Source organism: Schistocerca gregaria, chromosome X, assembly GCF_023897955.1.
Source record: "Schistocerca gregaria isolate iqSchGreg1 chromosome X, iqSchGreg1.2, whole genome shotgun sequence".
NCBI lineage: Eukaryota > Metazoa > Arthropoda > Insecta > Orthoptera > Acrididae > Schistocerca > Schistocerca gregaria.
Genome location: NC_064931.1, coordinates 817,301,560 through 817,326,633, shown reverse-complemented (window position 1 = coordinate 817,326,633; position 25,074 = coordinate 817,301,560). Strand labels below are relative to the sequence as shown.

The 25,074-nt window shown below is 43.2% G+C and overlaps 1 protein-coding gene across 2 annotated transcripts in view; it reads right to left on the bottom strand.

Annotated features, from left to right (window-relative positions):
- The window catches only part of LOC126297886 (uncharacterized), a 116,568-nt gene that overhangs the window by 72,590 nt on the left and 18,904 nt on the right, over positions 1–25,074 (bottom strand). For both annotated transcript variants that reach the window (XM_049989184.1, XM_049989185.1), the window contains exons 2-3: positions 21,268–21,435; positions 17,081–17,312 (exon numbers count right to left, since the gene is read on the bottom strand). In XM_049989184.1, coding sequence (XP_049845141.1) covers positions 17,081–17,312; positions 21,268–21,435 — 400 coding nt within the window. The remainder of the gene's footprint in view (positions 1–17,080; positions 17,313–21,267; positions 21,436–25,074) is intronic.

The following is a 25,074-nucleotide window of genomic DNA, read 5'->3' as shown; positions in this document are numbered from 1 at the left end:
GACAACCAGAGTGGAAATAAACGACTAACAGCTAGTCAAGAAAATGAAACTTCGATAGAAAATTTTTGCCAGACCGCTACACTACTAAGTGCCAGTTGTACAGTCCCCAGTTAGCGGACACTTAAGTTTTATTATCGGAATAGCTCGGAAAACAACGCCTAACCGGAGAATAAAAGCGGGGTAACTAAACTGGTGATACTGGCAACGTTAGTGAAGTTAACCGGAGAATAAGTTTTACAATGGCAGGAATAGTTACATAATTAGTGATGACAAGATTGTTTGTTAGAACGAGGAAGTAGAAGAAATGGGGACATCATACAAATTATATGGAATAACATCACGATTCCAAATTCATATAAAAATTTCGTACTACTGGTACTATTATTACCTTTCGATCTTATGCTTAAGAAACTGGAGCATATGAATGAAATGTGAAACTATTTCCTAACATAAAACTTTTTGCTTTTAGTAGGCAGAATAGGCACTTGATATTGGTACTTTGTGAGTTATATTCTGTCGTGTTATTTATGTAAATGAGGTAGATAAAAATGACAGTTTGTGCCAAAGCAGTGTCGCTTATTTGGCGTGTGTTACAACTGTTGCAGTATAAGAATGGCCCCTTTCGTTTCATCTAGCAGAGTGATAAAATAGACGTAATCAAATCGAGATACCACACCAGCCTTTGGTACTATTCGTATTAACAGCTTTTTCACTATTAGACAACCGCATTTTGATTTTTGATGTAGCAAAATGTTTGACGAACTTTGATGAGGTAATAGCTTCTTTCGCAGAAAGGAAAGCACCCCTTGTAAAGCGGTAGCTGTAGAGATAAAAAAATGCTGGGACCTAAGGATTGAAGAATTGTGTACTGTCTTGCTTGCTTCCTGTCTTTACTGGTTTTATGATTCCTATGTTTAATTTTGTCACACAAAAGAGAAAGTTATTACCTAATAGGCAATAATGAGTGCAAATTTTCTGAAGATTTCTTATTCTCCCCGTTGCAAATAATCACACCCAGTATTAATTGCGAGTTTTTTTATTTTTTTTAAATTTTTTTTTTTAAGGGAGGTAGGATGCGAAACCGGCCGACTGGGAGCGGGAGAGTCACCACAGGACATTTTAAGTTCCACTGTACTGAATACAGGTTTGATGATTTCCATTACAAAGTACACATGTTTGAATTTCACAGAGCGAAATAAAGTGACATGCGATAGAAGAATGCTGTGTGAAGAAGCGTGGTACTGCACTTTGGCAGACTTAAGTCCCAATAACATGTCTTACATTTCCTCGAACATACATGTTTCATATTATCGAACTCTTCAGAAAGATGTGCGCTACAAAATACACAGATTTTTGAAAAGTCTACTTTTTAAAATTTTTGTCAGCCTATCTTAAATGCTCGAAGGGGAGGGGAAGCGTCACCCCTATTAGGTTTCTGCCACGGTTCGGAAATGTTGTAGTTCCGCGTCTGGCCATTATCCCTACTCACGTCGATCAGAAGGGTGCTTCGACTATTCCAGTGCTCACTGTTTCAGTGTTGCGATTTTATTGTTGCTGAAGTCCGCTACCGTAGCTGAGTGGGACAGCGCGCCAGCTTGTCATACCGGGGGACCCGGGTTCGATTCTCGGTTGGGTTGGAGATTTACTCCGCTCAGGAACTGGGCGTTTGTGTCGTCTTCATCATCATCATTTCCTCTTCATTGACGCGCAAGTCGCCGAAGTTGCGTCACCTTAAAAGACTTGCACCGAGCGATCGGGTCTACCTGCCAGCAGGTCCTCGCCACACGACATTTTATTGTCATCGTCGCTGATGATCGCTTTCTTGCGACGGCGGTGTTAGTTTATTTTTGTCTCTTGGAGGCTTTAGGACTATTAACTGCCAGCAATATTCTAAGCTATCCTGGCGTTCCTTGTTTGAAGTCCCTCGTGACAAAGTGCATAAATCATATGTCACATAGTGTAGCAGAGCTATGGCATCTTAGACTTTTAACTTTTGGCGCGAGTAACTTTTTCATTTATATCGGTAGTGTCGTCTCGAGAGGAAGGACTAACGGTCGCGTGATCTCCGAGAATCTTGATAAAAGCAATTTGTAACTTGGTAACTAAGGAAGGTGGAGGATACTGTGTCTCAACAATATACAGCTTTGTCTGCTATTCATCTACGGGAGTACTAATTTCTCCCAAAATGTTATCTTAAAAGCATTCAATATCGGAGTATAAACGGGGGGGGGGGGGGGGGGGGGGTCGGGGGCGTAGCGTACTGGCAGCTGTGCTGCAGGTAAGATCAGTTAAGGTTAAGAGGTCGAGGATGCGTGCCTGGACATCGAAGACGCGGAACCAGCAGGTAGGTCTGCAGTTCAATAGTCACGCACCACTGGTAGGGTAACAGTTCGTTTGTGGTACATTGCTGATTACGGTTTGGAAATCAGTTTTCTTTTCTCTCCTTGTCAACCGATGTGTTTTGTTTGAATCGACCGTGAAAAGTCCCAATGGACATTAACGTAAAATAAGAGAGGAATTGCGAGGAATGCTACAAAATTCTATTGCAGAGCTGAGTGAAGAAGAAACTCTTGAAACGTTCCCAAGTTACAACACTGTCCACTAATAATAACAAAGTATTTAAATCAGTGAATAGTTCATTTTTTATCATACTGATAACATCAAAAAATAGCCTTTCAAAATCTGACCGGTACATTAGAAAATATGAGGGACCCATGTATCGCACAATTCATTCAAGAAATTAATAGAAACAAACACTTGCAACTTCATCATTTACTCAATATAAAATCTAACTGTGCATATACTACTGTCAGTACTTCACGAAGCATTGCCGGCCGCAGTGGCCGAGCGGTTCTAGGCGCTATAGTCTGGAGCCGAGCGACCGCTACGGTCGCATGTTCGAATCCTGACTCGGGCATGGATGTGTGTGATGTCCTTAGGTTAGTTATGTTTAATTAGTTCTAAGCTCTAGGCGACTGATGACCTGAGAAGTTAAGTCGCATAGTGCTCAGAGCCATTGTTTTTTTCACGAAGCACTAAGATTGCAAACACTGGTCTGCACGCCATGGCTACATGAATAGTAGTAATGTATCTTCCGCTTTATCTGCCTGTCGACCCTTACCCAGCTTCCTGTAGTTTGCTCAGTCTAACTGTGAACTGACGAACTGCCAGATTTATTGCAAACATTGGGTAGGTCAACCGGTGCTAATCAGCATTACCTGGCTGGAAAGTTACCGATGAGGCTGCAAACCTATCCGCGTGAGCAGGCCTTCAAACTGAAAGAATCCTGGGTTGAATGTCAACTCTAGAATTCCTTGCCATTCTCGAGACTCTTAATTTTAATGCTACTTTATTCTCCTGAGGTTAGTTATGAAATTTGGAATATCCACCGTATACAAAAATACACAGTCCAGTCACATTAATGTGACCACTACCTATGTTCGACATCAGTTTTCAGTAACCACTCACAGACGGCAGGTGACACCAGTAGTAGTGGAGGTCACAGAAGGTGTGTCGCGGGGACACGGAAAACGGTGCAGTCGTCGTAATTTGGATACAGAGTGATTTATTTGACGTCCAAACGGGCATGATCATTGGCTTGGGGAACAGTGGTGGAAGCAATTCCGAAACAGATAAGTTTTTAAACCGGTCGCATGCCGCCGTGGCTAATTTATACCGTGTATGGCAAAACGGCCCCATCCAAAACTGGCGCCGATGTGTACGAGCGAATAGACGTGCAACACAGAGTACGCGAAGCAACTTGCCCCTCTTCTTGCAGCGGTGTATCGTAGGTCTCTAGAAGAGTGTAGCGTTCCAAAGGATTGGAAAAGGACACAGGTCATCCCCGTTTTCAAGAAGGGACGTCGAACAGATGTGCAGAACTATATACCTATATCTCTAACGTCGATCAGTTGTAGAATTTTGGAACACGTATTATGTTCGAGTATAATGACTTTTCTGGAGACTAGAAATCTACTCTGTAGGAATCAGCATGGGTTTCGAAAAAGACGTTCGTGTGAAACCCAGCTGGCGCTATTCGTCCACGAGACTTAGAGGGCCATAGACACGGGTTCTCAGGTAGATGCCGTGTTTCTTACTTCCGCAAGGCGTTCGATACAGTTCCTTACAGTCATTTAATGAACGAAGTAAGAGCATACGGACTATCAGACCAATTGTGCCATTGGATTGGAGAGTTCCTAGATAACAGAACGCAGCATGACATTCTCAATGGAGAGAAGTCTACCGAAGTAAGAGCGATTTCAGGTGTGCCGCAGGGGAGTGTCGTAGGACCGTTGCTATTCACAATATACATAAATGACCTGGTGGATGATATCGGAAGTTCACTGAGGCTTTTTGCGGACGATGCTGTGGTACATCGAGAGGTTGTAACAATGGAAAATTGTACTGAAATGTAGGAGGATCTGCAGCGAATTGACGCATGGCGCAGGGAATGGCAATTGAATCTCAATGTAGACAAGTGTATAGCGCTGCGAATACATAGAAAGAAAGATCCCGTATCATTTAGCTTCAAAATAGCAGGTGTGCAACTGGAAGCAGTTAATTCCATAAATTATCTGGGAGTAGGCATTAGGAGTGATTTAAAATGGAATGATCATATAAAGTTCATCGTCGGTAAAGCAGATGCCAGACTGAGATTCATTGGAATAACCCTAAGGAAATGCAATCCGAAAACAAAGGAAGTAGGTTACAGTACGATTGTTCGCCCACTGCTTGAATAGTGTTCAGCAGTGTGGGATCCGTACCAGATAGGGTTGATAGAATAGATAGAGAAGATCCAACGGAGAGCAGCGCGCTTCGTTACAGGATCATTTAGTAATCGCGATAGCGTTACGGAGATGATAGATAAACTCCAGTGAAAGGCTCTGCAGGAGAGACGCTCAGTAGCTCGGTACGGGCTTTAGTTAAAGTTTAGAGAACATACCTTCACCGAAGAGTCAAGCAGTATATTGCTCCCTCCTACGTATATCTCGCGAAGAGACCATGAGGATAAAATCAGAGAGATTAGAGCCCACACAGAGGCATACCGACAATCCTTCCTTCCACGAACAATACGAGACTGGAATCGAAGGGAGAACCGATAGAGGTACTCGAGGTACGCTCCGCCACGCACCGTCAGGTGGCTTGCGGAGTATGAATGTATATGTAGATGTAGAACTGTCGAGCAACAGACCGTCCAGATGAACTAATGGGATACCAACAGCGTCTCCTCGACGACAGTAAAGCGAACGTTGCTGCAGAGGCCGATATATTGATTCATGCATCCACGGTGAGTGCTGTTCATCATCGATGGAGGCTGGAATAAAGCCGCCTATACCGAAACTGGACGTCCACTGAGTGACGATAGGCGGTCTTTCCAGATGAGTCAGTTTTTATGCTCCATCAGACAGACGGTTGTTAGCATATACGGTGTGAAACATCCGAAAGCAAACATCCTGCAACAATCGCCGCATCTAGGCTGGAAGGCATTCCCTAGGTGCTCTCGTCATTCTGCGAGACACAATGGATCAACAGAAGTGTGTATACATCCCTGGGGGCCATGTCCACCGGTACAAGCTGTTTGTTTTCCCTCAGCAATATGGCATCTACCAGCAGGACAGTTCAGCTAGTTACGCAGCTCGCACTGTATGTGCGTGGTTCAGAGAGCACTAGCCTGAGTTTAGTATTTTATTCGTCCTCAGCAACTGTAGTCTTATATAACGAAATAATGGAAGCATCTAAGAGTTCTTAAAGTATAAATGAATTCAGTATTATATTATTCACTGCTCCTGTATATTTTTTAGGACCATGGCATTTTGCTGTATGCATCTTATTGTTGACACTCGCAAAGAATGCGGTAGGTATAGCCTTCTGAAGAAGGGCACTATGTTCCCGAAACCAGTAAAGAAATTAAATTTCTTTTATGCAACGTGTTGCTTAGTATTTCTTTTTATTCTAGGATTACTTTACTGTGCTCCGCTAGACACCTTACTCTCCCGATTTAAACCTAATGGAGAATCTGTGGGACCACCTCGATCGGGTTGTTCGCGCCATGAATCCTCAACCGAAAAACGTAGCGCAGCTGGCCAGGGCCCTAGGGTCGGAATGGCATCACATCCCTGTCAGTACCTTCAACAGTGAATATGTCTACCTTGGCCAGATTATAAATGTGAAAGGAGACGTAAGGCCAGAAATCTATCGACGCACCAAGCTTGGCTCTCAAGCATTTGGGAAGAATTCAACAGTATTCAGATAAAAAATGCCAGTAAATCTGAAGGAAGCAGTATTTGATCAATGCATTCTTTTTGTGATGACGTATGGCTACGAGACATGGACACTGAACTCATTTACAAAAGGGAAACTTAGGACAGCACAGAGAGCCATGGAAAAATCAATGCTGGGCTGTACGAGGAAGCATAGGAAAAGGGCAGATGACATCCGGTCTGTGACGAAGGTTAACGACATCTCAGAGACAGTAGGTTCCTTGAAATGGTAGTGGGCTGGCCACGTCGCAAGAAGAAAAGACAACAGATGGACGAAGCTAGTACTGGAGTGGAGTCCGAGAGAGCACCAGAGGCCTAGAGGAAGACCACCAGACAGATGGGACAAACACAACAAGAAGATCGCTGGTAACACCAGGCAGAGAACTGCCCAAGACCGTCCCACTTTGAGAAGACTGCTGAAAGCCTACCTGAATCCACGACTCGAAGACGCCACATCATGTAATGATTGAATTGGCTGATGATGATGACCTTCCAGAACCTCTGTGACACTCTTCCTGCATGTCGGTCCGTGCTGCAAAAGGTGGTTATTCAGTCTTCTATATCTACATCTACATTTATACTCGTGTGTGGCGGAGGGCACTCCATGATCGACCACATGGATCCGCACGTGACTCCACTGCTCCTGAACCGTGCAAGAATAGACTGATTTGAGGAACCCCCGTGGGGAAACTATGAAAGATATAAATCATGATAGCTTCAAGGGTATTTGAATCCTTTACTCCAGAGTGTGGGTCCACTGTCTTGGTCAGTGCACCATTCTCATGGTGCTGATTTGGAAGATATGATCGTGCTGTATTGCAATTGAGCTTAAACCACTGGTGAATTCTTCTCGGGTTATCAGCCGAGTGGTAGCGTCGTCCTGTTGCAACGATTCAATGAGTTTCGTACCCATCATCTTCTTGCGAAGTGAATACGCCGAGAAAGACTGCAATCGCATATGTTCTTAAACCAATTACGTGATTTTTCAAATTCATTATAGGTTACAGTATCGAATTCAATAATTTCTGACTCTTTTCACTTCAGTGTGTAGAGACGTAAGATGCAGTGAAAAGAATAGGAAACAGATGGAAAAAAGTTACAGAACTATTTATTATTTCAAAAATAATCGCCGTAACTATTAACTTATTTATCCCACTGTGAGACAAGACGGCAAGTGCATTCATGGAAAAATGTTTACGTTGAGAAGTGCATTGCGTTATACGCAAGGAGGCAGAAAGAGTTTCGATGTGTTTTTGCGAGGGATTCCTGGGGATTTTTCGCGAAGAATGCGAATGGAAAATCCAGAGGATTTGGCTACAGCACTACATGTTGACACACTTTTGCAAGAAATAGATATTGCTACACGAGTATACAATGATAAGCAAATTTATACTTCTAAAAAGAATTGTTATCGTTGGGGGAAGAAAGGGCATTTGAAGGCGCAACGGTACAGATATGGGTGTTTTAATCACAAGGCGAACGAATGTGGGACTAGGAAGCAGGGTAACGGAAACAAGCAATGGAAAACGTTAAACATAAACGGGGGTGTTTCGTTCATCGGAAAACGTTCCCTCAGGGTATTGCAGACACTAATGCAGAGAGGGACTGTAGTTTGATGGGCTTTGTAAATGTTAAGGAATGTAAATTTTTAGTCAATATCTGTGCACATGTATATGTGAGTAGTCTAGACCGCGTGGGTAGGAGAAGACAAGGGACTCCGTTGGATAGATTACGTGGAGTGGGAAGTAATGATTTGGTATCTTGGGGACAACGCAGTTCGTTTTTAGGATTGTACGAAAATTGAATAGTCATGGGAGGCTGGAATTTGATAGTAGTAAAAGGAAGAGAAGGAAAATTTGTAGGTGAATATGGAATGGGAGGAAGGAATGAAAGAGGAAGCCGCCTGGTAGAATTTTGCCCAGAGCATAACTTAATCTTAACTAACACTTGGTTGAAGAACCATGAAAGAAGGTTGTATTCGTGGAAGAGGCCTAGAGACACTGGATGGTTTCAGATAGATTATATAATGGTAAGACAGATTTAGGAACGAGGTTTTAAATTGTAAGGAAAGATGTGTGTGAAATCTTATGGGACTTAACTGCTAAGGTCATTAGTCCCTAAGCTTACACACTACTTAACCTCAATTATTGTAAGGAAAAACACACACATCCATGCCCGAAGGAGGACTCGAACCTCCGCCGGGACCAGCCGCACAGTCCATGACTCCAGCGCCTTAGACCGCTCGTCTAATCCCACGCTGCTGTTTTAAATTGTGAGACATTTCCAGGAACAGATGTGGACTCTGACAACAATTTATTGGTTATGATCTGTAGATCAAAACTGAAGAAACTGAAAAAGGTTGGAATTTAAACAGATGGGATCTGGATAAACTGAAAGAACCAGAGGTTGGAGAGAGTTTCAGAGAGAGCATTAGGGAACGATTGACGAGAATGGGGGAAAGAAATACTGTAGAAAAAGGATGAGTAGCTTTGGGAGATGAAATAGTGAAGGCAGCAGATCAAGTAGGTAAAAAGACGAACGCTAGTAGAAACCTTTGGGTAACAGATGAGATATTAAGTTTAATCGAAGGAAGGAGAAAATATAAAAATGCAGTAAACGAAGCAGGCGAAAAGGAATAAAACGCCTCAAAAATGAGATCGAAAGGAAGTGCAAAGTGGCTAAGCAGGGGTGGCTAGAGGACAAATTTAAGGGTGTAGAGGCATATATCACTAGGGGTAAGATAGATACTGCCTACAGGAAAATTAAAGAGACCTTTGGAGTAAAGAGAACCACCTGTATGAATGTCAAGAGCTCAGATGGAAAACCTGTTCTAAGCAAAGAGGGGAAAACGGAAATGTGGAAGGCGTATAAAGAGGGTCTATACAAGGGCGATGTACTTGACGGCAGTATTATGGAAATGGAGAAAGGTGTAGATGGAAATGAAATGGAAGATACGATACTGCGTGAAGAATTTGACAGAGCTCTGAAAGATCTAAGTCGAAACTGGGCCCCAGGAGTAGACAAGATTTCATTAGAACTACTGATAGCCTTGGGAGAGCCAGCCATGACAAAACTCTACCATCTGATGAGTAAGATGTATGAGAAAGGCGAAATACCCTCAGACTTCAAGAAGATTATAGTAATTGCAATTCCAAAGAAAACAGGTTGTAACTCGTGAGAAAATTACCGAGCTATCAGCTTAATAAGTCACGGCTGCAAAATACTAACACGAATTCTTTATTGACGAATGGAAAAACTGTTGGTAGCCGACCTAGGGGAAGATCAGTTTGGATTCCGTAGAAATGTTGGAACACGCGAGGCAGTACTGACCCTACGACTTATCTTAGAAGGTAGGCAAAACAACGTTTCTAGCATTTGTAGACTTAGAGAAAGCTTTCGACACTGTTGACTGGAATACTCTCTTTCAAATTCTGAAGATGCAGGGGTAAAATACAGAGAGCGAAAGGCTATTTGCAATTTGTATAGAAACCAGATGGCAGTTATAAGAGTCGAGGGGTATGAAAGGGAAGCAGTGGTTGGAAAGGAAGCAAGACAGGGCTGTAGTCTGTCCCCGATGTTATTCAATCTGTATGTTGACCAAGGAGTAAAATAAACAAAAGAAAAATTTGGAGTTGGAATTAAAATAAAAACGTTGAGGTTTGCCGATGACATTGTAACTCTGTCAGAAATAGAAATGGACTTGGAAGATGAGTTGAACGGAATGGACAGTGTCTTGTAAGGAGAATATAAGATGAACACCAACAAAAGCAAAACGAGAATAATGGAACGTAGTCGAATTAAATCGGGTGATGCTGAAGGAATTATATTAGGAAATGACACACTTAAAGTTTTGCTATCTGGTGAGCAAAGTAACTGATGATGGTCGAAGTAGAGAGGATATAAAATGTAGACTGGCAATGGAAAGGAAAGCGTTTCTGAAGAAGAGAAATTTGTTAACATCGAGTATAGATTTAATTGTCAGGAAGTCTTTTCTGAAAGTATTTGTATGGAGTGTAGCCATGTATGGAAGTGAAACGTGGACGATAAATAGTTTAGACAAGAAGAGAATAGAAGCCTTCGAAATGTGGTGCACAGAAGAATGCTCAAGATTAGATGGGTAGATCACATAACTAATGAGGAGGTACTGAATAGAATTGGGGAAAAGAGGAATTTTTGGCATTCCTTGACCAGAAGAAGGGCTCGGTTAGTAGGACATGTTCTGAGGCATCGGATCATCAGTTTACTATTGGAGGGAAGCGCGCAGGGTAAAAATCGTAGAGGGGGCCAAGGCATGAATACATTAAGCAGATTCAGAAGGATGTAGGTTGCAGTAGTTACTCGGAGATGAAGAAGCTTGACCAGGATAGGGTAGCATGGAGAGCTGCATCAAGCCAGTCTATGGACTGAAGACCACCACCACCACCACCACCACCACCACCACAACAACAACAACAACAACATATTCAAGAATCTACCAGTTTAGGTTTCTGAGTATTTTCGTGACTCTATCGTGTGGGTGAGCATCTAAACTTATTTTCATATGACAACAACCACAAAATCATTTCAAAATGCAGTAACCGGCCGCGACCAGGTAGTCATCATCAGACTGTCTAATCTCTTAAAGCACACGCTGCAAGCGGTGTCGTAACGTCCTCCATTGCATTATCAGTATAGATATAAATAATACTTGACAACGAATAGTACAGTATCCAGATTTGTGGGGCATTCGGATGAGACCGTGGTTCGATGTCAGACTGCACGGGAACTTGAGATCCACCGCAAGGAAGATCGCCATATTGCATATCATGCGATCCCTTCACATCTGCGTCTGCAATCAGGCAACAAGTAATGATCTTCCTGCATGGGACACATCCCGCACCATTGGTCGGAGACTAGCTGCAGCCGGCCTAGGAATTACTGTTCCGCGTGTAGGCTTGCATTAACCCACAACACAAACGGAATCGTGTCATGACTTGGAGGCGTGGTTTGCAGATCAATGGTCGGCATTATGTTCACCAGTGAATCACAGTGTTGTACTATTCCGTATGTCGTAACGTCCGCCGTCGAGTATGGTAGCTACCTGAGGAGAGGTTTCATTCTTCTAGTGTTTTACAGAGGCTCAGAGTTGCTACTCCTGGCTTCATGGTTGGGGGAGCCACCGGATATGACTTCAGGTCACTACCGGTAGTGACTGAAGGAATTCTTACGACAGAACGTTACTCCGTTAACATTCTAGATCCTCATGTGTTACCTCCCATGCGACGGTATCGTGATACCATTTTTCAACTGGACAATGCTCCTCACACATGACGCATGTCTCTATGAACTGTCTGCGTGATGCTGAGGTACTCTCGTGGTCAGCAAGATACCCAAATCTTTCCCTGACAGCACATTTATTGGACCATCTCGGACGTCAGCTCCGTCTCAGAGTCACTCTCCAGGATATTAAGGACTAGTTACGACAGTTGTGGGTCAGCTTTCGGGGTGCTATGTCTTACTTATAAGTGGGCGCATACTGCCGGGTTCTTTGTAAATCTGGCTCGCTTTTGTAATCGCTGCAGTAATGTCACATATTCTCTCAATCCGCAATGTTCCAGTTCGTTTCCTCCTCCTCTTTTGAGAGCTACATTATTTTTTGTCGCACATTGCACTGGGAGTGTTACGTCGCTGAATGCAGCATCTGCCTTTTATACAATCAGATGATGATTACTAGCTCGTCAAAACTAGTGACCATTTTGAAATGCTTTTGTGGTTGACGTCGTAAGAAAATACAAGAAGATAATCAGTTACTCACATAATCTCCATTGAAAATATACGTATTTTTTTTCCAAACCTGTTACCATCAAGACTGCCTCCTTTGTTTATGTTCAATATTTCTGTTAGTACTCTTATGCATTCGTCTCAAAAACGTGAGCCGTATTCTAGAATGGGTGCACGGTTTTCTTATAAGTAATTTCCTTTGAAAACTGATTGTATTGCCCCAGTATCCTATCAATGAAACCATGTCTATCACCTGCTTCGCCCGCGTATGGGTCAACTTGAGAATTGTTTTCCTGACTGCTGTTACGGCACAGAACAGCAAAGAGTAGAAATTGGAAAATTTTTAATAAAACTGATTCTTACTGCCATAGACAAATTGAACTCAGAGGCGTAAGCAGCTAGCAAGCCAGTGTGTAACAAATTGGTCAGGTCGACAACACATTACAACACCGTCTGCTAAGTAAGAATACGAACCGTGCCTTGTGTCATAGCCTCACGCTAGCTCCATTTCAATACTCCAGTTCTCCAGCTCCCGTCATGAGTTGGTCACTGGGATCGATGGCATTCAGAGCTGTAGCACTCTATTCCATGATTACGATACTGAAGTGAATCTGCGTCCTACATGCTCCAGCACAGTCTATGAACTAGTCGAAGATGTACTCAAGATGATGGCCTTCACCTGATGAACTCCATGCTGTTCGCCAACTACCGTCTCCTCCTCGAGAAACTGACTGTATTCCGACAACGCCACGTTGCAGAATGCTTACAGTACTAGCTGACACTACTGGACTTCATCATGGCAACCAGCAACAGGACCCCTTGTGGTCCACGTTCCTGTTCAACACTCAGGAGCCTTTGGGTCTGAAACCTGCCAGGTGTAGGGAGGAGATCAATCGGCCACACAGATGCTGACGCTAGGTACCTCCCGATTGGGTCATCAAGGGTTATTGCAGAATTCGGAATGGGATCAAGTACACTCCAGTAGCCAGAGGATGTTTTTACAGTTGCTGACAGTTGTCCAAGGAGCACGCATGCCCGTAATAATCGTTACGAGACCAGTTAAAAGTGCTGCTGTATTTTGTAACACGCAGATTACTCCATTGAAGCAGGCCTGAAGATAACGTAGTGTATCATCGAAACTGATAGGCTAAAAATAAAACCTAAAGAACGACGATTAGTATTGTTTTATTGGTCTTCTCCTGGCCGTGAAAATGCCGAGCTGACTCGACGGACGTCAGCTAGAATCCAACAAGCAGTTGAAAGAGTGACAGCCGAGGCTGGTGCGAAAGACCGACGACTTGCAAAGAATGTGAATAAATAACTGAAGTCTAATAACGTTTTACTAGCGTTGGGGAAGTTTTACAGGTTCCCAACAGGCATCTTGACTTCAGCAGAAGTGTTCCCGCTCAGTCCTTTTAAAATTGGTGCCAGAAGCGTGCGCTCCGTCGCCATCATTAGGGGATTTGGCATCGGAGGAGTTCGGCTCCAATGTCTGGAATTCGGAGGGATTGGCCTGCACCTACGACCTTCACACATCGCAGCAGTAAATGCAATGCGGTAGGCACAAAATACATTTTTCTCCTTATTTAGTTGTGATATGACAGAGTTTAGGTGTACTGATGGGCTTGCTATGTCCAAAGTATATTTTGTGAAACTTAGAGATCTGACAGAATTCAGAGGAAATTGCAAACGGGCATATTTGGTACCGGTGAGATGTATTGTTTGTAATTTAGCGGGTTATAGAGAATCATGTACTAAGTTTGTATCAGTAACTTGTTCTAGTTGTAGACGGTATGGTCATGCAGCACACGAGTGGTGGAAAAGTCGTAGCAGTGATGTAGAACGATATATAAGAAACTGCGTCCAGAGTATACAAGAGCAGACTGGTGACGTCATAAAATTCAGTTACAAACACTACCAGAAGCAGACAAAGCACCTTATTTGCTAGGATGGGAAGTGTTAGGACTTTTTAATAGAACACAAGCTGGTACTAAATATGTCCTTACGATGTTAGATCATTTTTCGCGATATTTATTTATGGTTGCCATTCCAAATCAGAGGGCGAGTACGGTAGCACAAGCCATGGTAAACAACTGATTTCTGAAATTTGGCATACTAGGAGCCATCATTACAGGCCAGCCTACTGAATTTGTATCCGAGCTAATGAAACAGTTACGTCGCTTAATGAAAATTAAGAAGTTACGCACCAGTGAGATCACGGTACTTTATCTAAGTTGTTAAGCCCTTATGTACATTCACAGCATTCATACTGGGGCATATATTTTAAGTTTTGCTAACAGCGTATATTACTCATAAATTCGTACTGGAACTGGCCTCTCGCCATGCTAGGTGGTATATGGGTGGAAAATGCCGTCACCTTTTGATGTAGTTTAACCTAAGCTGGGCAAATAGGGCGAACCAGTGAAAAATTTTGTGAAGAAATTGAGAGTAATTTGGCAAAGAGTGAAGCGTGCCAACACAAAAGCTTTCGAGAAACAAGAACGTCTTGAGCAATGGAGGAGTAAACTGCCACAGTGCAGGATTGGACTGTAGGTATTACTAGCTAAACCGTGTACCTCAAAGGGCAAAACCAAAATATCATGGACCTTAACAAGTTATTGAAATGACTTCGCTAGTCAACGTAAAATTACACTTGCCAACTACAGCTTCTATAGCACATATACACTCCTGGAAATGGAAAAAAGAACACATTGACACCGGTGTGTCAGACCCACCATACTTGCTCCGGACACTGCGAGAGGGCTGTACAAGCAATGATCACACGCACAGCACAGCGGACACACGAGGAACCGCGGTGTTGGCCGGCGAATGGCGCTAGCTGCGCAGCATTTGTGCACCGCCGCCGTCAGTGTCAGCCAGTTTGCCGTGGCATACGGAGCTCCATCGCAGTCTTTAACACTGGTAGCATGGCGCGACAGCGTGGACGTGAACCGTATGTGCAGTTGACGGACTTTGAGCGAGGGCGTATAGTGGGCATGCGGGAGGCCGGGTGGACGTACCGCCGAATTGCTCAACACGTGGGGCGTGAGGTCTCCACAGTACATCGATGTTGTCGCCAGTGGTCGGCGGAAGGTGCACGTGCCCGTCGACCTGGGACCGGACCGCAGCGACGCACGGATGCACGCCAAGACCGTAGGATCCAACGCAGTGCCGTAGGGGACCGCACCGCCACTTCCCAGCAAATTAAGGACACTGTTGCTCCTGGGGTATCGGCGAGGACCATTCGCAACCGTCTCCATGAAGCTGGGCTACGGTCCCGCACACCGTTAGGCCGTCTTCCGCTCACGCCCCAACATCGTGCAGCCCGCCTCCAGTGGTGTCGCGACAGGCGCGAATGGAGGGACGAATGGAGACGTGTCGTCTTCAGCGATGAGAGTCGCTTCTGCCTTGGTGCCAATGATGGTCGTATGCGTGTTTGGCGTCGTGCAAGTGAGCGCCTCAATCAGGACTGCATACGACCGAGGCACACAGGGCCAACACCCGGCATCATGGTGTGGGGAGCGATCTCCTACACTGGCCGTACACCTCTGGTGATCGTCGAGGGGACACTGAATAGTGCACGGTACATCCAAACCGTCATCGAACCCATCGTTCTACCATTCCTAGACTGGCAAGGGAACTTGCTGTTCCAACAGGACAATGCACGTCCGCATGTATCCCGTGCCACCCAACGTGCTCTAGAAGGTGTAAGTCAACTACCCTGGCCAGCAAGATCTCCGGATCTGTCCCCCATTGAGCATGTTTGGGACTGGATGAAGCGTCGTCTCACGCGGTCTGCACGTCCAGCACGAACGCTGGTCCAACTGAGGCGCCACATGGAAATGGCATGGCAAGCCGTTCCACAGAACTACATCCAGCATCTCTACGATCGTCTCCATGGGAGAATAGCAGCCTGCATTGCTGCGAAAGGTGGATATACACTGTGCTAGTGCCGACATTGTGCATGCTCTGTTGCCTGTGTCTATGTGCCTGTGGTTCTGTCAGTGTGATCATGTGATGTATCTGACCCCAGGAATGTGTCAATAAAGTTTCCCCTTCCTGGGACAATGAATTCACGGTGTTCTTATTTCAATTTCCAGGAGTGTAAGTAAAGTCAGACCGTTTAGCGGTGAGATTGATCCATTGCCATACATCCCTTCAACCGTCGCGGAAAAAAAAGTACCAAGGAAAAAGGAACATCAGAGAAACGTAACTGATGCATTTAGGTCTGGAAATATCGTAAATGTAATGTAGACGCATGTATAGTATTTGTTAATTGCTTAGGTTAGTCTTAATTTTCTTTACTTATCATGTTCTGTGTTTATATACTTGTATAAAGGAGGAGATGCATTATCATAGGCATTTGGTACGCAAGCATAGGTTCTGAGGATAGCAGTAACCAAGAAATCTGTGAAGAAAACAGACTGTGTGAAAATTAAGTTGGTTACCCAATCGCGTAGACTGTTAAGAACATAGGCAGGCTGCACATGGTCAAACAACCGAATGTTACTGGATTTTTCCGCAGTACAACATGGCAACACGGGATGGGAGCGGGTAACACTACACCTCAAAGGACAACGCAATATCTATCACCCACGCACATGGGTCGCTCAGTCCGTTACAAAGTGCTCGCTGCTGCCTATGAATAACAAGCTAATTCTGATACACCTATTCTTTGTTAGAGGAAGGTCAGAGAGACTGTACTTCCAAAACGTCGCTAACACTCCACAGTTAGTGTACAGCGAAGGTTTTACTGTGTCAAATGAGAAACATGTTACACTTCGATAATTTTCAACTTGCGTGCACCTTGCAGTTTAGCTATCACAATTGAACGACTAATTGTCCAACATTAATCAAAATAATTTCTGACTAACAGTAAACATACTTCATCCAACTGTATCATGCGATTAATTACTTAATTATAACTATTTGTCGTTGACACAAGGATAGAATTTACATAAATCCTCCGTACAGTGTCACCCAAAGTAAATGTGGCATTGAAAAATTGCTACTGGGAAAGTCAGTCACTCATGCATACTCGGAGAAATTATGTACATTACCTGTGATCAGCCATCCAGGTAGGACGAATTTTAATGCAGTCAGAGTGTAGTAATTCATCATTTTTGTCGTAGATGGCAAGCCAGAAGGGCATGCAAGCGTCTCCCTCAACAGGCTCGTCTTCGGATCCCTTGTTCCAGCCATTAGGATACTCCTGACGAGGGAGAGTGACGTTTGCGCGGAAGCAACCGCCAGGGTGTTCCGAAGCGGACCAGCGGACAAGCGGTGCTGCGTCTGAAATTGCATCGTTAACAAAAGTGGACGTTAGTCCCTTTCTGTTTCATATTTCTCGTGTTATGAGACTTGAAACAAAAATTCATTGTGTATGTTTGTTTTCTTCTGGACTCCCTCCACTCCTATGCCGATATCGAAAATATAATATTTGTAAATAGCTTACTTGTAACGCGAATATGAAACAGATTATTCCACAATAACTGTTAGAATTGTTACTAAGAAGAGTGAAAACATGATACTGCGCTTAATTTGTGGTAATTGCTGACAGTGATAGTCAATCAGAGAAAATGGTGAGAGTTCTCAACACGTATATAGCAGTGATATTCGCACAATTAAAGTCTGAAACAAAATGAACGCAACCGTTTCAGCGACGCTATGTTTTTACTTCTTCACCTTAATATTTATCCACTGTGTAAATGCCACAGAACAAAATAAAATACTCAACCTTCTGGGGTTTATCTATTCGTTGCTTTCTGAAAGCAAGCCATCTTATGTGTCTAAAGTAAGTCGTAGCTACAATACATTCAATATTTTAAGTGTGCTATATGCGATTTATCCTTTTTATTTTGTCATCGAACTTAAATTTATATCTACGTAAATTGAAGGTTCGTTATGGATGTTCACTTAAATATGGTAGAGCTATTATTGCATAAAATACTTTCAGGGACCAGAATATAGGTTTCAAATGTCGTTATTTAGATAGGTGCGTGTGGTATATAGTTTCCTGTCCAAATATGCCATGTGCGATGGGCAAACTTCTTCACTCAATTCGTCTACGATTAAGAATTTAACGAATGAACTGGTACTCGAAAGTACGTCTGAACTTCGAAGGAAAAGTAAATGGCGTAACAACTACAAAGGACATTTGAATCGTTAAATGTTTCGACTGCTAGACCAATAAGCAATTTACCGTTTCCCTTATTTATCATTTATCTGACACAGTTGTTGTAGTGATGGAAGGTTTTCACTTGTATGCTTGCTCCGAGTAGTGTGTTCCGCAGGCTCACTGCAAGGTCTCATCTGCGGAACTTATTTTAATTGTGAGTACTAAGCATTACTTATACATACAAATTAATTTGAAGCCTATCCTAATGAAATTTAAAATGTTTTTACTGGATAACTTTGACTGTAGAGTCGAAACATTATTATTTTAATTGTACAATATTTTTTATCAACACCTGTCAGTTGGAAGACGTCTTCTGTGACTACACTGCATTGTACTAGAAGATGTAATGCCATCGATAAAATGTGCACTACTTCTTTAACGTAGAAATCGTAAAACATACGTTCTACTGTGATACCTAACACTGCCAACTACTCATCTGGCGTAGCATATGGCACCCAGAAGGTACAAGACATTTAAGAAACCCTTCTATAATCTCTGGGGCCACATTCTTTACACGAAAGTCAGAAAAAAAGTGAATACAGATGTATATTTGAAAATTCTTCGTTATTAATGAAAGAAAACTACACAAGCATGAATGCATGGTTTCGCGGCGATATGAATTAATAAAATTATCAAACCAGAAATTCACAACAATGTGTAATGTCCTCCAATTACCCACACAGTATTTACGGTCAGATGAAAATCTTCATGGGACGGTTTAGGCTAAACATCAACAGAAATTTTAAGATTAATGTGTGCACTGGAATTGCAGGTGATTGCCTGAAAGACCTCCCAGAAAGTCTTGTAAGTACAAACTACAAGGAATTTTTTTCAAAATATTCTTCCAATGCGCTCCTACAAATATGAGGAAGCATGTCGTTTATGCAAGTTGGGGCTCCAGCAAATTTCAGCCGCATTGTTCCAAATTGTCTGGACTATATCTACCTCTACCGATAGATAATAACAGTTTTATGACCTGCACGTTCGTCCAACTTCAGTCCTTTGCATTATTATCTATCAAGCCACATAAAACTGGTCTACGCAGCAGATGTACCTAATGTTCAAATGTTACATCAGTTTATCGTAGGAACCTGCGAAACAATTCAGTAGCGTCTGGGGTCGTTTGAAAGGATGAGACAGTCCATGGTGCGATGAGTGCTTGAGTGCACAGCAGCAAATTGATATTTTGAGCATTTGTTGTGAGTTTCCCATCTGAGAATTTTGGAAAATATCCTTTCGCTAACAACTCAGAATGAAAGTCGTTCCAGACATATGTTTATATTGACTTTCTTCTAGTCTGATGTAAGTATCCGCACCCATTGTTTATTAGCATGTTTCTGTTACAATGCGCTTGCTTCACTCTGTAGTGTAGTGTGCGACGTAGCGGACCTTCATGACATGAAAACTGCGTGGTGGACCGGATGAAGATACGAATTTCCGTCAATTGCTGTCTACAGTCTACCTTTATAGGCATCCAAATACTCCCAATGGATCTACGCCGATCTTAGGAATTTCAGTACATCCTTCCTTCCATTCTCCCAGATGCGCTAATGTTCTCTCTGCGGACATTCGAAAAATAGCTGAGAAATACCTTCACATTCAAGCTTCTGGTCGCTCCGTAACAAATGCTCTAATGATTCGGACGGAAGGGAGCAGCTTCTGAGAGGAATAGCTTGCCTCTAATAGCTCAAGATAGTTCAACAGATTTTGATTATCCTAAATTTGCATTAGTGCGGAAAAATTTAGTTTCTCACCATTTCCGAGATTAAATGGTTTACGCGTTAACATTGTCATCACCGCCATGTTTCTAGAGACATTAGAGGTTAATCCAGGAAACTATTGTTTTTTACATACGCCTTCGTTCAAACAAAGACTAGTCACCATGGAGATAACAGTGTAGACGTTGTACACGGAAGTTTCATTAAAAAATGAAGCGGATTAATATAGTTGAAAGACTTCTTATTTTTTGAGAAACAACTTGTAACACTGGCATGTGACTTATCGCTTTAAATTATCCCTGAAGTATTCTTTTTAACTCCGAACTGTTTGAACTATAATGACGTAGTTTAAAGCAATGTTATTTCTGGGCAAATTAAGTTTACAGTAATCGTCACAAAGCCAGTTTGTGTAGTTACACATAGGTGCAGTGGCACTTTCAACGCGAGACTCATTGCAGGGGATCTGGAGAAAGGTTATGTCTATGAAATAATAATTTTTAAAATACAGAACAGTACCACGTTGAGAGACAGTCATCAATCAGGACTCAGACATATCTTTTCCCGTCAAGCACACAGTTTCGTTGTGGTACTGTAATGTTAAGAGAATGAATTTAGGCGATTTGTGATACAAAAGCAATATAATTTTCTCATTCCATTCTTCTACGAGAGAATGAATTATGTTAACGAGCTGGTACTCAGTAGCATTCATTACGCTATGACAATGAGAAGAGAAACTCGAGGTCGCTTCTGACACTTGAAGCTGCTGACACTGTACCACGTTTCTGTGTGTCACTACGTTTACACGCGGCACATCTTCCGAAAGACGAAAACCAAATTTCGCAGACAGTTTTTTTCTGTCGTGTTTACATATTAAGGTCTGAAGCAGATTTGCTAGCCCAGTTAAGTATGAGGCTTGGAAAGCAGCTATTTTAGTTTCTGATTTAGTCACCACGATCGCAGTATCTCTTAACCTAAAAATTAGAATAGACAGCTTTATGCGCAGACTAAAATTTCTGCTTCTCCCTCATTGCACAATAAGTCACTCCGTCCACGTTAGACGAATATTTTGAAAATCGGACGTAACCTGACAGCCCAAGCCCGTTTCAGAAACGGTTGTGCGTTTACACAGGATTAAAACCGATTGTGGAAGGGGAAAAAAGGCAGCTAGAAACGGATTTCTAGAATCGATTTTGGAGTGTTTACATGACAACCCTGAAGCGGTACTGAGAAATTGCTTTACGAAATCCGGTTTCGAGAGCCCTATGTAAATGGTGTGTGTGTGTGTGTGTGTGTGTGTGTGTGTGTGTGTGTGTGTGTGTGTGTGTGTGAGCTAGTGGTAGTAACGTGATACCTTGGGCCTTCTGCGGGGGAGAGACGTTGAAGAGTCCCAACCACTCAGCGTCCGGCACTGGTTGCCAGGCCATCTCCACCTGGCGCTGTATGACGTTCGGACCCTCCCCATCCAGCGGTCTCTTTAGTGATGATACGGGCATCGTCACATTAGGGAACGCGTAGCCAGCTGAAAAGATGATAAAACATTTAAACTTTCTTTCGAATTATCAAGTCAAGTATAAAATGCTGCGAGAGAGAAGAAAGAAGGTGTTAAAATTTGTTCAATGGTTCCAAGACAGTGTACTATATAAAATTATGAAGGAGGTTTATAGCTTAACGGCTCAATATTATTTGGGCAAGGATGTAGCACAAACTTGGCAACTACCACGTTTCCTGTACTAAAATAGTGGCCAAAGAAGTTTTAGGTTTTATTTTTTTTATTTTTTTATAGGGCTCATTTTGATGCAGCGAGGAATAACCAATCAGCTGATCGAGAGAAGTTTGGGGCGGGCAGCTGGGGTTTAAAATTGGAGATGAGGAGTCTTGCACAGAACACTCTAGCGTGGAGATCCGCATCAAAGCAGTCTTTGGACTCAAGGCCACTACAGCAACGAAAATAATTGGGTATTAATGGCGAAATAAAGACGTTTCCTTACTGGCTGCAGATATTTAGGTCAATATCCTCAGCTCAAAATCTCCTCGAAGGGGAAGGAGGGCCTTGGAACGATAGGGATGTTTTTACATTGAAAGGTCTCGACCAGAACCAAAATCTAGTTGTCTATGTAGCTAGCAGAGTTACTTTATTCATAAATCGTCGGATGATAAGAAGACACGGTCTTAAACTGAAGTATGCGAACGTGGATTTTCAAACCAACCTTTCAGAAAATGCTGCTGTTCAAAATGGCTCTGAGCACTATGGGACTTAACATCTGAGGTCATCAGTCCCCTAGAACTTAGGACTACTTAAACCTAAGGACACCAAACACTTCCGTGCCCGAGGCAGGATTCGAACCTGCGACCGTAGAGGTCACGCAGCTCCAGACTGTAGCGCCTAGAACCGCTCGGCCACTCCGGCCGGCAAACGCTGCTGTATTTAAATTTGAAAAGATGGGTGAATATCAGACATGTTCGTGTTTGGTAAGGGTAAGATGGCGATCGTTACTTGGAATCAGAATAGTAATGGTTTTTGGGGTTGCAAGAACGGTAACAATATTTTGCGTAACATAGTACCGAGACTGGTGATTAACATGTCTGGTACTGGAGTCCAAGAGCCTGTTTAGCAGCTAATTAGACGAGAGTGCAGATCAACAAATACAGGTTGTTTCCAAATCTTTGAATCAAATGTCAACGAGTGACAAATCACGTTATGAGAAATGTTTGCTGAGGCTTTCCGGCGACATTAGGCATGTTTTTATTGAATTCACCGGGCCTAGGACTACAAGATCGCACCGAACTAGCAGTGTCTACATACCATTTGTCTGCATCTGCATACTTCCTGCTCCTGTAATTTGACAGAATGAGTTTGAACGCGGAAACCTTAACAGTGAGCGTCTTTAAGCGGAGAAAGATATTTTAGAAGCGAATCAGGAACTATAATTTCGCTCGGTCTACGCCATTGCACGTGGAGCAGCTGACTGGTTAGAGGCAACACGCATTGCATACGCAAGGCGCCTATCAGGGAGGCGTCGGCAAACATTTTGTCTTTAACAAAAATTGTTCCCCATGACGTGATATGACACCCTTAGGCGTTTGACGCAAAGACTTTGAATTTTCCGCAAAGTACCGTATAGTGCATGGCGGACAGTATCCCGTAAATGCACGGTTTTCTGCCCAATTGCATTTCCGTACTGAGCGAAGGAAAAACGACTGTCTAAATGCCCTAATCTCCCTCATCTTATTCTCATAATACTTGCGTGGAAATTACAACGGTGACAGTAGTATTGTCAACAAGCCTTCGTCTAATACAGATTCTCTAAATTTATCTAGTCAAGTTTCACGAGAGCAACGTCTCATTTCTTTCTGAGATTCCCCTTGAATTACCTTCATACGTGCTATACCGACCTGCTACGATCCTGGCATCATGTGTCTGAATTCGTTCGATGACTTGTGCCACACTAACAGATAATGATTCAAAATGCTGCAAGAGTTCTCTAGCATTAGTCGTACTTACGACTCGTATGCGAATTCCTTTACATATGCGCACACATTCCCAGAAGCCTTCCTACATGTCATAGTCTTTTATTCACCTTCCACACAAAATACCGGGTGGTCAAAAAGTCAGTATAAATTTGAAAACTGAATAAATCACGGAATAATGTAGATAGAGAGGTACAAATTGACACCCATGCTTGGAATGACATGGGGTTTTATTAGAACCAAAAAAATACAAAAGTTCAAAATATGTCCGACAGATGGCGCTTCATTTGATCAGAATAGCAATAATCAGCATTACAAAGTAAGACAAAGCAAAGATGATGTTCTTTGCAGGAAATGCTCAATATGTCCGCCATCATTCCTCAACAATAGCTGTAGTCTAGAAATAATGTTGTGAACAGCACTGTGAAGCATGTCCGGAGTTATGGTGAGGCATTGGCGTCGGATGTTGTGTTTCAGCATCCCTAGAGATGTCGGACGATCACGATACACTTGCGACTTCAGGTAACCCCAAAGCCAATAATCCCACAGACTAAGGTCTGGGAACCTGGGAGGCCAAGCATGACGAAAGTGGCGGCTGAGCACACGATCATCACCAAACGACGCTCGCAAGAGATCTTTCACGAGTCTAGCAATATGAGGTGGAGCGCCATCCTGCATAAACATCGTACGTTCCAGCAGGTATTTATCAGCCAGGCTGGGGATCATGGGATTCTGTAACATATCGGCGTACCTCTCACCCGTCACGGTAGCAGTTGCGCCATCTGTCGGACATTTTGTGAACTTTTTTTGTTCTAATAAAACCCCATGCCATTCCAAGCATGTGTGTCAATTTTTACCTCTCTATCTACATTATTCCGTGGTTTGTTAAGTTTTCAAATTTATACTGACTTTTTGATCACCCGGTATTTTACATGTTCGTCCCATTTCACTTCGTTTCATAGTACTATCCCTACCTATTTAAGCGCTGTGACGTACTCATGATGTTTAATATTAATCTAGAAATCGGATACTATCGGGTTATTTACGTTTATTATGGGTGTACCCTTACATTTATCCACCAGATCTGATGGTCGTGCGTCATAAAGCACCGCATCCGGGGTGGGGAGGTGTGCCGGCCCCGGGTCGAATCCGCCCGCTGGATCAACGACATGGTCGGTGTGTCGACCAGCTCGGATGTAGCTTTTAGTCGGTTCCCCACATCCCACTAGGTGAATACCGGGCTGGTTCCCAAGTCAAGCCTCGGTTATACCATTCACTAGCATTTAAGAAGTTTTCATTGACTATCCCACGAATAACACTGCTCGCAGGCACTTGGGATATTATTCCGTCCAGGGGTTAGCGTGGAGGCGACAGGTAGGTCATCCGGCCACGCCTTACACGAAACCTAGCCAATTCCGTTAATAACCTTGCCGTCCCTTCAACGATGTGAGACAAAGGCACAAAAGAAGAAGAAGAAAAAGAAGAAGAAGCAGAAGCAAATACTCTTTCTAAGTGTGCCCACGACATCGAAAGAGATGGCGCAATGGTTAGGTCGTTGGACTCGCGTTCAGGGGGATGAAGGTTCAAGTCCGTTTCCGGTAGGTTTCCCTTGATTTACCTAAATCGCTCCAGGTAAATGTCAGTATGGTTCCTTGGAAAAGGCACGTTTATATACATTGAGACCATTAGC